This window comes from Dendrobates tinctorius, unplaced genomic scaffold (assembly GCF_039654945.1).
Source record: "Dendrobates tinctorius isolate UK_male_01 unplaced genomic scaffold, ASM3965494v1 ptg000035l, whole genome shotgun sequence".
NCBI classification, from domain to species: domain Eukaryota; kingdom Metazoa; phylum Chordata; class Amphibia; order Anura; family Dendrobatidae; genus Dendrobates; species Dendrobates tinctorius.
The window spans coordinates 68,988,008-69,003,811 of NW_027361703.1; the positions used below are offsets into that span (position 1 = coordinate 68,988,008).

The 15,804-nt window shown below is 43.4% G+C and overlaps 1 protein-coding gene across 6 annotated transcripts in view; it reads right to left on the reverse strand.

Moving 5' to 3' along the window:
* KMT2E (lysine methyltransferase 2E (inactive)) overlaps positions 1-15,804 on the reverse strand; it is a 240,329-nt gene that overhangs the window by 209,633 nt on the left and 14,892 nt on the right. For all 6 annotated transcript variants that reach the window (XM_073573622.1, XM_073573625.1, XM_073573624.1 and 3 more), the window contains exons 2-3: positions 4,605-4,789; positions 4,023-4,137 (exon numbers count right to left, since the gene is read on the reverse strand). In XM_073573622.1, the coding sequence (XP_073429723.1) occupies positions 4,023-4,137; positions 4,605-4,675 (186 nt within the window). In that variant the 5' untranslated portion in view covers positions 4,676-4,789. The remainder of the gene's footprint in view (positions 1-4,022; positions 4,138-4,604; positions 4,790-15,804) is intronic.

Here is a 15,804-nt window from a genome sequence, read left to right on the forward strand (position 1 = left end):
GTCACACACCAAGACTTTTTTTTTTTTTCCCAAACTAGTTTTTGCATCACCATATTTTGAGAGCTATAATTTGTCCATATTTCTGCTGACAAAGTCAAGTGGCGGATGATTTTTTTTGCGGGACTGATGAGTTGACGTTTTTATTGGTACCGTTTTCAGGCTCATGACATTGTTTGATCGCATTCTATTTCGATTATTGGGAGGCAGAACAAAAACAATTGAGGAATTTTTCTTTATGCCATTCGGCATATGGTAAAATTGATAAGGCAGCTTTTTTCTTTGGGTATAGCGATACCCCACTTATATAGTTTATTTACGTTTTGGTGCAATGAAAACAATAAACTCAAAGTTTTGCATCGCTTTATTCTGAGAGCTACCGTATATACTCGAGTATAAGTCGACCCCCCTAATTTTGCCACAAAAAACTGGGAGAACTTATTGACTCGAGTATAAGTCTAGGGTGGGAAATGCTCCATAGATTATTCCCCCATATGGTGTCCCCAGAAGAAGCTCCATAGATTATTCCCCCATATGCTGCCCCCATAAGAAGCTCCATAGTTTATTCCCCCATATGCTGCCCCCATAAGAAGCTCCATAGATTATTCCCCCATATGCTGCCCCCAGAAGAAGCTCCATAGTTTATTCCCCCATATGCTGCCCCCATAAGAAGCTCCATAGATTATTCGCCCATATGCTGCCCCCATGCTGCTGCTGCATGTAAAAATAAAAAAATGACATACTCACCTCTCAGTCGCTGGGTGTCAGATACTCACCTGTCCTGCGTCTATGGCTGCTCACCGCTATCTGCCACGTCATCAGTCAGTGACGTTCAGACTGCAGGGGGAGCGGCGCGCACTAACCACGTCACCGCGCCCTCTGCTGTCTGAAATCACTGACCGATGACAGACACAGACAGCAGCAAGCAGCCATGGACGCAGGACAGGTGAGTATCGCTATACTTACCCGTCCTGACGCTGTGTCTTGAGCCCCCAGCTTCTCCCCGTGCTCTCTTCCTGCCTTCAGCGGTCATGTGGTACCGCTCATTAAAACTCATGAATATGCGCATATTCATGAGTTTTAATGAGCAGCACCACGTGACCGCTGAAGGCAGGAAGAGAGAGCACGGGGAGAAGCTGGGGGCTCAAGACAGTGTCAGGACGGGTAAGTATGACCTGACACCCCCTCCTCCTCCGACCCGCTTTGTATATGACTCGAATATAAGACGAGAGGGGGACTTTCAGCCCAATTTTTTGGGCTGAAAATCTCGACTTATATTCGAGTATATACGGTATATCTTTTTTCGGCCTATTGAGCTGTATGGCGGCTTTTTTGCGGGCCAAGATAATTTTCAACGATACAATTTTTATTTACATTAGTGTTTTTGATCACGTTTTATTCCATTTGTTCGGCGGTAAAATAAAGCATAGTTTTTCGCCTCTTTTTATGGTATTCACTAAAGGGGTTAACTGTTAGGACAGTTTTATAGGTCTGGTCATTTCGGACGCGGCGATACCAAATACTTTTGTTTGTTTTCATAATATTAATTACTTTACACAAGTAGTACAATATACTGATTTTTTAAAAATATATTTTTAAATTTTTATTTTTTTTTTTAAACTTTGTCCCACTATGGGACTTTCACTTTCTGTAGTGTAAGGCATAGCAATGCAGGAGCATTGCTGTAGTTTATAACCTGTCAGTACTGCAGACACACACACACACACACACACACACACACACACACACACACAAATTAGCTAGAGATGTACTGCGCATGATCTAACTAACTTGCTTGTGCCTGGTGACCCGGATGTCCTAATGACATCGGGTCACCATGGCAACGATTGAGCCCCCACGATGATGTCGCGGGGGTGTCAATCCAAGGGAAGAGGGGCTTTCTTCCCTTGCCTGCTTGCTAAATGCTGCAATCACAGCATTTAGGCGGTTAAAAAGCCAGAAGTGCCCTCATCGGCCAACACCTGGCGCCAATCGTGCGCACAGCCCCTGTGCGTGGGTGATCTCCATGACGTATCTCTACGTCCAAGTTCGGTAAGTACCAGGCGGCCTGGACGTAAATGTATCTTTACTTTAAAGTTATCTTGTAGCAGTATATTTGTGTCTGCCTACATTTCTATTTAGCTTGTCCTATAGATTCCTACAAACAGCAACTGTCAATTGATCGCTCAGTAAGATATCGGTCTTTACTGATTGCAGATAAACGTTGTTCCAAATTATTATGCAAAAAGTTTAGGAGTGATAAGGTTAGATTTTTTTTGCTTGTCATTTAAACTCATTGATGGTGATGTGTGTCAGGGCTCTTCATATCACTGAAAGCAATTGCAGATACCTGTGCAAATTAGTTTGGCAGGTGTGTCCAAATAAAGGCAAGACTAAAGAAGGCTGTTCCACATTATTAAGCAGCCTACATTTTTTGCCAAAATGGGAAAGAAAAAGGATGTGTCAGCTGCTGCGAAGCAACAAATTGTGGAGTATTTAGGTCAAGGCATGACTACAATCAACACTGCCAAGACACTTCATCGTGATCATCGCACAATCAAGAAGTATGTAGCTGATTCCCAGCACACACGTGTGCATGCTGATAAGGAAAAATTGAGGACTCTTTCCAACAGGCAATTGCGTCAGGTTAAAAGAGCAGCTGCAAAAATGCCTTGTCATAGCAGCAGACAAGTTTTTGAAGCTGCTGGTGCCTCCAACGTCCCCCGAACAACAAGATGCAGGGTCCTTCAGAGGTTTGCAGCTGTGCGTAAGCCATCCTGTCGACCACCTCTATCCACTGCACACAAGCAGAAACAGCTCCAGTGGGCCAAACAATACATGAAGCCTGACTTCCAAACTGTTTTGTTCACCGATGAGTGCCGTGCAACGCCCGATGGTCCAGATGGATGGAGTGGAGGATGGCTGGTTGATGGACACCCCATGAAAACACGGCTAAGGTGCCAACAAGGAGGAGGTGGAGTAATGTTTTGGGCTGGAATCATGGGGAGAGAGATTGTCAGACCCTTTAGGATCCCTGAAGGGGTAAAGATGAACTACATAATCTATGTGAAGTTTCTAAAACAGCACTTCCTGCCATGGTTCAAGAGGAAGAACTGTGCTTTCCGCAGCAAGGTCATTTTCATGCATGATAATGCACTGTCTCATGCTGCAAATAACACATCTGCATCTCTGGCTGCTATGGACATAAAAGAGGACAAACTTATGGTGTGGCCACCATCTTCCCCTGACCTCAACCCCATTGAGAACCTCTGGAGCATCATCAAAAGGAGTGTCTATGATGGCGGGAGGCAGTTCACATCTAAACAACAGCTCTGGGAGGGTATTCTGTCCACATGCAAAACAATTGAAGCACAAACCATCCAAAAACCGACAAATTCAATGGACGAGAGAGTTCAGAAGCTTCTTTCGAACAAGGGATCCTATGTGCAAAAGTAACATCACCTAGAATAAAGTTTTGACTTGAAAACTGTTTGATTTCATTTTGTATTAAGCTGATAATGCTTATAATTTCACAATTGACCATTTTTTTGTTCAAAATAAAAAAGGTTGAAAACTCTGCTGTGCATAATTTGGAACATGCATTTTGAGTGTTTCTTATTTCTAAAAATATACTGTTTTCATAGGCAGTTTGTTCAAAAACATTGCAATTATACTAGAATATTAGATGACTGGAAAATAACAATGACTGCAATTCATATAGGTAATTTAGAGAAAATATGAGGAAATCTTTTTTGCATAATTACTTGAAACACAGTGTATTTAACTGTGAATAGACAGTGAATGATCAATCCTGGAGGTACTTTTTGCAATGATTAGAAAGTTTTTAACTTCGCTTGTATTAAATTTATAAATATCCACAACTAACCCTACTGGATATTCTCAACACTAAGAACAGCCCATGACCTTAGCAGATAAGATGTAAAATACCAAGTCGTATTTACTCAATAAAGGAAAAAAAAAAAAAAAAAAAAGGAAATTTCATAGAGGATATAGATAATACTTACCGCATAAGGCAAGCCAATATAACTGTGCGAATGGTGAGAACTGCTGGTATATAAATGGTGTGGATAACTGTTTGACTTTTCAACTACAACAGGGCTTGCTTCTACAGATTCTGGTCTACATGAAAGAAATAGCATTATCTTAGATTTTAGCTTTACATTTCCAATCTGACTAGTAAAATAAAAAAGTCTGGTTGACTGGGTCAACTGCTTCAATTTTCCACATTTAGAACATTTTTTTAGCAAAATATCATAATCAGTAACAGCCTAAAACATTATAGTCGGAGCAATACAAAAATATCACAGCAGAGTAGTATTACAGCAGTGCCTATAACATTTAATGGCAGCAGAATGAGAGGAAGGTCTAGCTTCTTGGTACATGCAGCATGTATGCAAGCATATTCAAAATCTGGTATATGCCCAGACGTAACTGAGCAAATGCTGGAATTTTTTTTACTATCTGCACTTAACCATAAACAGGATTTCTACTGCACAATGTAAATTACAAATATAAGGAAGTTTATACTGCTCACGTAAAAACAGAAAATGATAATGTGGTCTGTTCATAAAAAATATTTTACTTACTCTGAGCCTGCAGCCATGTCAAAGTGTGGAGTTTCTGCTGTCGCAACCCGCAGGGGGACCACTATGCTCATGACGTTCGCTTCTGATAAATACGATTACTATGGAGTCCTCTGCATCGGGATCCAAAACACTGGGGCATGCCAGCCACAGTGCTCATTGCAAACATCTAAGTGCATCCACGAACCCTAAATGAATGCAGGAAGGAACACATTTAGGTACCTCTACCAAATTACCCTATAGGAAATTTGCAAATGCTTATCAAATGAAATTCTGCTGTTAAAAAAAAAAAAAAAAAAAAAAAAAGGAATTTATGTCTTTTGCCTTCTTTAACTCTACAGCCCAAAAGAGGCAGTTTCTGCAATTAGGATACATATTTGAAAAAAACACGACAGATTACATCATTCCATAGGCCAACTTTAGATATTCTTTACAAGCAAAAGCAATATTGAAAGAGAAACCACAAGAAAAAGTTAACCACAATTGTTCCCCCTTGAATATGTCAGAATATAAAGTTTATATTGCATGCATTCCAAACTACCTGTATTCTGACGCTCTGATCTATTGTTTCTTTATGAGACTCAATTGCCCACAGAATGGAAACGATTTTTGCAGTACAGGTATATAAAGGAGGGCGACCACTTATATTAATGAAGCTTTCTTCACACTCGGACCAGCACTTCTGTCCATACAATGGCTGCTGGTGAAGCATGTAACCAGACCGGTCCATCAGCCTCCTACAATAGAAGAGCAACTTTTCCCTGTGATGTGTTTTACTACTGGTCACCAGCAGCCATTGTATGAACAGACATGCTGGTCAGTTTATGGGAAAAGATTCACTAATAAAAGAAACTAGGCAAACCATTATGAAGTGGTGGCCCAAAACAAACATTTATATTAATCCAAAATGTCTATTTAATGTAAATGGTCTCTTCAGAGAGGAAGAGGACTAGAACTGCCTCGGAGTAACCCTTGACTCTGCCCTGTCCTTCAAACCAACACATCCAAGCTCTCTCCACCTCCTGTCGCCTCCAGCTCAAAAATATTTCCAGAATCCGTCCCTCCTTCAACCCTCATTCTACTAAAATGCTTGTACATGCCCTCATCATTTCCCTCCTCGACTATTGCAACATCCTTTTCTGTGGCCTCCCTGCTAACACCCATGGCACCTCTCCAATCCATCCTTAACTCTGCCGTACGACTAATTCATCTCTCTCCTCGCTACTCCTCCGCTTCTCCCCTCTGCAAATCTCTTCACTAGCTCCCATTAACTCAGCGTATCCAATTCAAATTACTAATACTGACCTACAAGGCCATCTATAACCTGTCTCCGCCATATATCTCTGAACTAATCTCCCGATATCTTCCCTCACGTAATCTCCGGTCCTCTCAAGACCTCCTTCTCTCCTCCACACTTATACGCTCCTCACCCAACCGCCTCCAAAACTTCTCCCGAACAGCCCCCATCCTCTGATGTTCTTTGCCCCAACACGTCCGACTATCAACCACAATCGGCTCCTTCAGACGGAACCTGAAAACCCATCTCTTCAGGAAAGCTTACAGCCTGCAATGATCCCCACTGACTGCTCAGCACTACTGGAGCTACCACCTCATCATCACTGGAGCTGCTGCAACTCCCCAACCTACAGTCTCCTTCCCCACCATGCTGTAGAATTTAAAGGAGTTGTCCAGGCTTTTCACATAATCTCAGTACATATCTGGGCTGCAGAATCATGACAATAAGTAATTTACTTTCTGTCACTAGTTTGCACGTTTTTTTAGATATTCTGAACAGAACGTCCGGGGGGGGGGGGGGGGTGGCGTTATGGCATTGAAATGAGAACTGGTCGTAACCTCCTACTCTACTCCAAACATGCCCACTATAGCAACAACCCCACCCTCCATAGCTACAGGCCCTCCCTGTCCACATGAAGAAGCCCTCATCACACAGTAACAAATCCTCCCCCTCTAGCAGCCTCACTGCAAAGAGCAGACCACCCAGCTGCTCCTCCCCCAGACACACGCTGAACGTTGCTATAGAGGGCATGTTTGGAGTAGAGTAGGAGGTTACGACTAGTCCTCATTTCAATGCCATAACACCCCCCCCTTGGACGTTCTGTTCAGAATATCTAGACAAACGTGCAAACTAGTGACAGAATGTAAATTACTTAGTACATATCTGGGCTGCAGAATTATGACAATGAGATTATGTGAAAAGCCCGGACAACCCCTTTAAGCCCGAAAGGGCAGGGTCATCTCTCCCCTCTATCAGTCTGTGATTGTTAGTTTGTTTACGGTAAGTGATATCTGTAATTTGTATGTAACCCATTCTCATGTACAGCACCATGGAATCAATGGTGCTATATCTCTATATATAAAACTGAATGTATGTAAGTATGTATGTATGTACGTACAGTTTAGACCAAAAGTTTGGACACACCTTCTCAAAGAGTTTTCTTTATTTTCATGACTATGAAAATAGTAGATTCACTCTGAAGGCATCAAAACTATGAATTAACACATGTGGAATTATATAATTAACAAAAAAGTGTGAAACAACTGAAAATATGTCTTATATTCTAGGTTCTTCAAAGTAGCCACCTTTTGCTTTGATTACTGCTTTGATTTCACCAGAGCTGTTCAAAAGAAGCTGAGATGTGATTGTTGCTCATAGCAACCAGTTTTCCTTGCAACCAATCACTAAGCATCTCATTTCACCAGAGCTGGTTGAAAGAAGCTGAGCTGTGATTGGTTGCTATGAGCAAGCTTTCCCACTTGACAACACCTAAGCAGACACTGACATGGTGGGAGAAATCTAGCATTCCCGGGAACATAGGCTCCCAGCCATTGTCTTCCCCCCCAGAAAGGAGCACAAAGCACATGACAGAAATGAATCCCCCCCTCCCGTGCCCATATACACAGGCACATCTTTCCTCTTAAAGCGATCGCCGGTATGGAAGTCAAGGCAAATCCATCCAGCGCTTTGGTTTTGACCCCAGGCCTCTCTTAAAGGGATCTCCTGTATGGAAGTTAGAACCGTTCCACTCAGCTCTGTGGTTCTGAGCCCAGGGTCTCTTAAAGGGATCATTGGTATGCAAATTAGGGCAAATCCACTCAGCATTTTGGTACTGACCCCAGGCCTCTCTTAAAGGGATCTCCTGTATGGAAGTTAGAACCGTTCCACTCAGCTCTGTGGTTCTGACCCCAGGGTCTCTTAAAGGGATCATTGGTATGCAAATTAGGGCAAATCCACTCAGCATTTTGGTACTGACCCCAGGCCTTTCTTAAAGGGATGTCCGGTATGGAAGGCAGGGCAAATCCATCCAGTGCTTTGGTTCTAACCCCATGCCTCTCTTAAAGGGATCCCCGGTATGGAAGTCAGGGCAATTGCCTTCAAATGCTCTGGTACTGATCCAAGGCTCTCTTAAACAGATCTCCTGTACAAAAGTTAGGGCAAATCCCTCAGCGCTCCGATTCCAACCCCAGGGTTCTATTAAAGGGATCATTGGTATGCAAGTCAGGGCAAATACATCCAGCACTCTGGTTCTGATCCCAGGCTTTCTTAAAGGGATCCCTGGTATGGAAGTTAGGGCAAATCCACTCAGCGCTCTGGTTCTGACCCAAGGCCCCTCTTAAAGGGATCCCCAGTATGGAAGTGAGGACAAATCCACTCTGCACTATGGTACTGACCCCAGGCCTTTCTTAAAGGGATGTCTGGTATGGAAGGCAGGGCAAATCCATCCAGTGCTTTGGTTCTAACCCCATGCCTCTCTTAAAGGGATCCCCGGTATGGAAGTCAGGGAAATTGCCTTCAAAAGCTCTGGTACTGACCCCAGGCTCTCTTAAAGGGATCTCCTGTACGCAAGTTAGGGCAAATCCCTCAGCGCTCTGATTCTCACCCCAGGCTTCTATAAAAGGGATCATTGGTATGGAAGTCAGGGAAAATCCACTCAGCACTCTGGTTCTGACGCCAGGCATCTCTTAAAGGGATCCCTGGTATGGAAGTTAGGACCGTTCCACTCAGTGCTCTGGTTCTGACCCCAGGCTGACGGGATGATGTGGGATATTAGGGGGGGGGAGTAGTCAGGTGGCTCTGGCTGACGGGATGATGCAGGATATTAGGGGGGGGAGTAGTCAGGTGGCTCTGGCTGACGGGATGATGCAGGATATTAGGGGTAGTAGTCTGGTGGCTCTGGCTGATGTACGATATTAGGGGTAGTAGTCCAGTGCATCTGGCCGATGGGATGATGTGCGATATTCTGGGTAGTAGTCCAGTGGATCTGGCTGATGGGATGATGTGCGATATTAGGGGTAGTAGTCCAGTGGATCTGGCTGATGGGATAATGTGCGATATTAGGGGTAGTAGTCCAGTGGTTCTGGCCGATGGGATGATGTGCGATATTAAGGGTAGTAGTCCAGTGCATCTGGCCGATGGGATGATGTGCGATATTATGCGTAGTAGTCCAGTGGATCTGGCTGATGGGATGATGTGCGATATTAGGGGTAGTAGTCCAGTGGTTCTGGCTGATGGGATGATGTGCGATATTAGGGGTAGTAGTCCAGTGGTTCTGGCTGACGGGATGATATGGGATATTAGTGGTAGTAGTCCAGTGGCTCTGACGGGATGATGTAGGATATTAGGTGTAGTAGTCCGGAGGCTGTGACGGGATGATGTGGGATATTAGTGGTAGTTGTCCGGTGGCTCTGGCTGACGGGATGACGTGTGATATTAGGGGTAGTAGTCCGGTAGCTCTGGCTGACGGGATGATGTGGGATATTATAGTGAATGTGGCTATGCGGAATGGGCGGGGCTCTACACATACATAAAAACCTGACCAGCACCTCCTAAGTGTGAATAGGTGCAAGCTGCAGTGACTGCAAAACATATATGAAAAAGACAGCAGCACCCTGTGAATGCCAAGACATATGTCAATGGAAATAACTTCCAAACACTCTGTCCCTCAACAAGATGTACTTACAAAAGCGAAGGTTCTTAGCGCATGATTTGGCCAATTCATGCATGCCCGTCAACCGCGGCAAGGTGACACTTCTCTGACGGGTCCTGTCTAAACCCTTCCATATCCTACTATATATGCCACTTTCTGGTTAAAAAAACCTACTATAATTGACAAACAGGTCTCTCCTGGGCTGCAAGCCTCCAACCATTTCTACTTGCCCATTCAAATTGGTCTCCAATTTTGGTTAACTCAGGTTGGCTGAGCGCTTATTTTTTGCGCGCCAAGCAGACATTTTTAATGATACCATTTTGGTGCCGATATGATCTTTGGATCACCCATTATTGCATTTTAATGCAATGTCGCGGCGGGCAAAAAAAACAAACAAAAAAAAAACATAATTCTGGTGTTTTTACTTTTTTCTCGCTACGCCGTTTAGCGATCGGGTTAATTTTTTTTTATTGATAGATTGGGCGATTCTTAATGCGGCGATACCAAATGTGTACGTTTGATTTAGGTTTTATTGTTTTATTTTGAATAGGGCAAAAGAGGGGTGATTTAAATTTTTTTTAGTCTTTAAAAACATTTTTTTACTTTTTGCATGCTTCAATAGTCTGCATGGGAGACTAGAATCTGCCACAACCCGATCGTCTCTGCTACATCGAAGCGATGATCAGTTCGCCTCTATATAGAATTACTCTCTATGAGCGCCGACCACTGGGTGGCGCTCTCAGCAAGCCGGCTGTGAACCACAGAGGTCTCCATGAGACCTCTGGTTGTCATGCCAACACACATGACCCACGATCAGATGACGTAGGTCCTCAAGGACACGGGTCTCCTACTAACCTCTCTGACCGTTCCTTCACTGTATCTTTTGCTGGCTCCTCCTCCTCTCATCTTCCCCTTACTGTTGGGGTTCCTCAGGGATCAGTCCTAGGCCCCCTCCTCTTCTCCTTGTACACTGCCCTATTGGACAATCAGTAGATTTGGTTTCCATTACCATCTCTATGCTGATGACAGCCAATTATACACCTCTACTCCTGACATCACGCCTGCATTATTACAAAGCACCAGTGATTGGTCTTACCGCCGTCTCCAACATCATGTCCTCCCTCTATCTGAAACTAAACCTGTCAAAAACTGAACTGTGTTTCCTCCATCCACTAACCTACCTATGCCCGACACTGCCATTTCCGTGTGTGGTTCTACGAATACTCCGCAGCAACATACCCGCTTGTCTTGGGGTCATACTTGAGTCAGAGCTTTCATTCACCCCCCACATCCGATCACTGGCGCACACATGTTAACTACACCTCAAAACATTTCTAGAATTCGACCTTTTCTTACTTATGATTCTGCAAAAACTTACTGTTGCTCTTATTCATTTTCGTCTGGACTATTGTAACGCTCTACTAATCGGTCTCACTCTTACTAAACTCTTCCCTCTCCAATCTGTCTTAGATGCTGCAGCCAGGATCATATTCCTCACCATCTGTTACACTGATGCCTCTACCTTGTGCCAGTCATTGCACTGGTTACCCATCCACTCCAGAGTTCAATATAAACTTAACACTCCTGCCCACCAAGCGCTCCACGGTTAAGCACCACCCTACATTTCCTCCCTCGTGTCAGTCTACCACCCTACTGGTGCCCTCCGTTTTGCTAATGACCTAAGGCAGTGGTTCTCAACCTTTCTGACCTTGAGAGCCACATCCAGCTATGAAAAAGGGTCAGGAGCCACAACCAGCTCCTTCCCCACTCACAGTAGTGACATCCAGAGCCCCCATTACCAGTATAATGACAACCAAAGCTTTTCCACTGAAATCACACCAAGGCAGTACGCCAAGCTCCACGGTTTTCCTATTTCACCCCCATTAAGATCTGCTCTTCTGTACAGGGCTACACACAAGTCACCATTTAGAGATCTGCCCTTAATAGTTTATTTTACACCTGGTGCTACTGCACCAAGCTGGCAGGCAGCCTTGAGCCACACATCACGGGCCAAATCTTTGGAATGTACTAACAAGGACAATTTGATTAATCCCCAATATCCACAGTTTTAAGAGTGCCCCAAAACACATTTCTTCAGACTGGTGTACTGCCTCACATTTAACTATTCCTGTGCTGCCCATTCAAAAATTTCTTCATAACCAGAACCCTCACACGTTTTATTCATCTAAATGCCGCTGAAACTGACAGAGGCATTTAACAAGCGCTTCCGGACATCCGTCCGGAAATGCGCTCACCGGTTACCCGCGTCATGTGATCGTGAGTCACCGGTGTGTTGGCATGATAACCAGAGGTCTCCTTGAGACCTCTATTGTTGATGTCAAATTGCAGAGCGCATGCCAAACGTTAAAAAAAAAAAAAAAAAAAAAAGTTTTAAAAAATCTGAAAATTATTCAGAATTGAGAGTCCTCAGTGGTTTATACCTTTTAATGGCTAACTGAAAAGATGGCAACAAATTTCAAGCTTTCGAGACTACTCAGGTCTCTTCATCAGGCCTTGACTAATACAAAATCTGAAGTGTTAAAAAATAAAAATAAAGTTCAAATCACCCCCCCTTTTGCCCATTCAAAACACAGCAATAAAAATAAAATCAAACAGACATATTTGATATCGCCGCGTTCAGAATCGCCCGATCGAAAAAAAGGATTAACCTGATCGCTAAACTGCGTAGCGAGAAAAAAAGCCAGAATCACATTTTTTTGGTTGCCGTGACATTGCATATGCAATAACAGACGATCAAAAGATCGTATCTGCACAAAAATGGTATCATTAAAAACGTCAGCTCGGGACGCAAAAAAGAGCCCTCACCCAACCCGAGATCACGAAAAATGGACACGCTACGGGTCTTGGAAAATGGCGCCTTTTTTTTTTTAAACATTGGAATTTTTTTCACCACTTAGATGAAAAAGAACCTAGACATGTTTGGTGTCTATGAACTCGTAATGTTATGGAGAATCATAATGGCAGGTCAGTTTTAGCATTTAGTGAACCTAGCAAAAAAGCCAAACAAAAAACAAGTGTGGTATTGCATTTTTTTTTTTTTTTTTGCAATTTCACCGTACTTGGGTGTTTTTTTCCCCGTTTTCTGTTACACGACATGGTAAAATCAATGGTATCGTTCAAAAAGTACAACTCGTCCCACAAAAAAAAAAAAGCCCTCACATGGCCATATTGACAGAAAAAAAAAAAAAAAAAAAAAGAAGAGGTAGGGCTCTGGAAAAAGAAGGGGAGTGAAAAACGAAAACGCAAAACCAAAAAAAAACTCCAGTCATGAAGGGGTTATTGTTATTCTGTAATGTCTTGTATTGTCTGTACAATTTCCCTCTAAAATGTAAAGTGCTGCGGAATATGTTCGCCCTATAGAAAAAATTATTATTACTACTTTAGTTCACAGCTAGTCCTCCAGAATAAGGCAAGCGACTTCATGTCTGTATTGGAAAATATGTACTGGACTGGTAGTCATCCCAGTGATCGCACCACACTTTCCCATAATTAAGGGAGTTAAAAATTGGAGGTTTAAGGTAAGGTTGCGTTCACTCTTTGCGGCACGGAGGCCAACCTCACCCACAAAGCAGACGACACTCTCGGAGTGGGGCAGCCCACGTTGCATAAATGATGCGGAGTTGTCTGCAGCATTTCCGCAACTCCCCGCCGTGGCTAAGACGCATGCGCAATTCACATGTGTTTTCCCACAAAACAAATGTTTTTAGCTTGCAGAATGCTTGCGCTTTTCCAAGCGATGCTTCAAATTGCTTGGAAAAGCACAAGCATTCTGCAAGCTAAAAGTGACAGATTGGTCACACTTGTCAACAGGGCTGTGGAGTCGGTAAGCCAAACCTGCGACTCCGACTCCTCAATTTCCCTTACACTGACTCCGACTCCAACTCCGACTCCACGACTCCGACTCCCACACATATTGCTTATATTTAAGTGAAAAATGTATTGTAGTACAATGTGAACCTCAGACATTTAATCATTTTTATGATCCAATAATCAAGATATTTAGATAGAACAGAATATATATTGGTGTACTACCCGGTTTTCATTCTTTTTGGTACAGATACGATATGGATAGACAGATATGGATAAATGGATAGATAGAGCAGATTTCTAATCTGCTTTTGCTATTGAAAACATTATCTATGAGCTCAAAAACCTTTCAGGTGATGCAGTTTTTTAAAAAGATGATCAGCTTTTGCAGCTGAAAAACGTATCCTCAAAAAACACAGGAAAAACGCTGTGTGAATGTAGCCTTAGATCAGGAATAGAACAGCCGTTTATAGGACATTTCATAACTTTCCCAAACTCCTATGAAAAAATATTCAGCACATCCTGCATTGAATTACTGTACCCAATTTATTATATATTTTAGGAGTTGGAGTCGGTCCATTTTATACCGACTCCAACTCCGACTCCACCAAAATGAGCACCGACTCCGACTCCACGACTCCGACTCCACAGCCCTGCTTGTCAAGCATAGTGCTTGACAATTGTGCCCAACTTTTTACTATTGATGCTGCCTATGCAGCATCAATAGTAAAAGATAGAATGTTAAAAAAATAAAAAAATAAAAAAAGAGATATACTTACCCTCTGTCTGCCCCCGGAATCGTCCCGGTCGACATTGGTGCTGCTGGCAACTTCTGTTCCTAGGGATGCATTGCTCGAATGACCTCTGATGACGTAGCATTTGCGCAATGCATCCCTGGGAACGGAAGTTGCTGGCAGCGCCGCATCCACCGATGGGGACTCTGGGGGCTGACAGAGTAAAGAATATCCCTTTTTTTTAATTTTAATTCTATTTTTTACAGGAATGTGGTACCAAGGGAATGGAGTAGAGTCTCCTCTCCTCCAGACCCTGGGTACCATCCGCACATGAAGCGCTCACTTTACGCATGGTGGGCACAGCCACATGCGTAAAATGAGCGTTTCAATGCAATCCTATGGCGGCGGAATCACTGCGATTCCGCAGAATTGACATTCTGCGGATTTTACCGCTATGCGATTCCGCAGCGGAAAAATCCGCAGCATTGGCACAGCAACTGCGGAGTCACATAGGATTGCATGGGACCGCATCTTCAGACCACTGATGATGTCCCAATCCATGTGAAGGATACTCAAACTTTAATCTCCAGAAAAAAATCTCATTCCAATTTAGCTGCGAGTAAAGAGATTTTACAATTTGTACATCTAGAACTTTCATCTTAAAAAAAAAAAAAAAACCCACAACAAACTTTAATTGGGACCTTTCAGCAGGATTGTGCACAGTAACCTACAGACAGTGACAGGCTGGCACTGTTATACTGATTACAAATGATACCTTGGATGATGAAATCCATTTTGTGGTTTAATCTTTATTTTCACTTTTATGTTAATGAAATGCTCGTGCTGCAGTGCGAACCTGGAAAGGGGGGGGGTCTTTATGTGGTGCTCTGATTAGGCATTCATAATGCAGACTGCTGACAGGTCACTGATCCCTCAGTGACCTGTTCCCTAGTTTGCATAATGAATATCTGTACATACTGAAAAAAAAAAAGTTCCTGCAGGCAGGTGCCATCTGTGTTGCAGCATAAATCACATGTTTAGTGTCCAGTTAATAACTATTGATGTTATGAAGTAAAAAAAAAAATCAATTTGAAAATGGCACCCACTGTGCCAGCAAAGTAGCAGCTATCGGTGTATGTATAGAGATCAGATAGCTGCTACTGCGGAGACTGCACCATCTTGCTGGAGAAGAAAAAAAAAAAAAGGCCTTGTCCAAGATGACACCGGCCACGTCTGTGCAGAAGCAGCTCTCAGAGATCACTGAACTGCTACTGCGCAGGCGGATCCATCTTGGAGAACATTTTATTCCTCTGTAAATTAAAAAATAACCATATACTCTGCCATAATCCACGTAATTCAGAGTGTCCCACGGCGATCACACGTGTAGAACAGTCACATCGGGAAATGTGACTGCTCTAACCGGCCGCCGGCTACACACTGACCAGAGCGCCATTGCTCCTGCAGTGTATAGCACTGAGCTTCCGTGAGAGAGGTCACACAAGTTCATCCGCTGAGGAGCTCAGATGATCTCACGGGCACCTCCCAATGTGACTGTGCTACAAGTGAGACCACCGTGGGACATTCTGGATTAAGTGGACTACGGCGGACAGGAAAATTTTATTGTTGTTTATTATTTGTGATTGTTTACAGGGAACATGGGCATCAGGGGATTAGGCGTTCGATGAGTATGGTAAA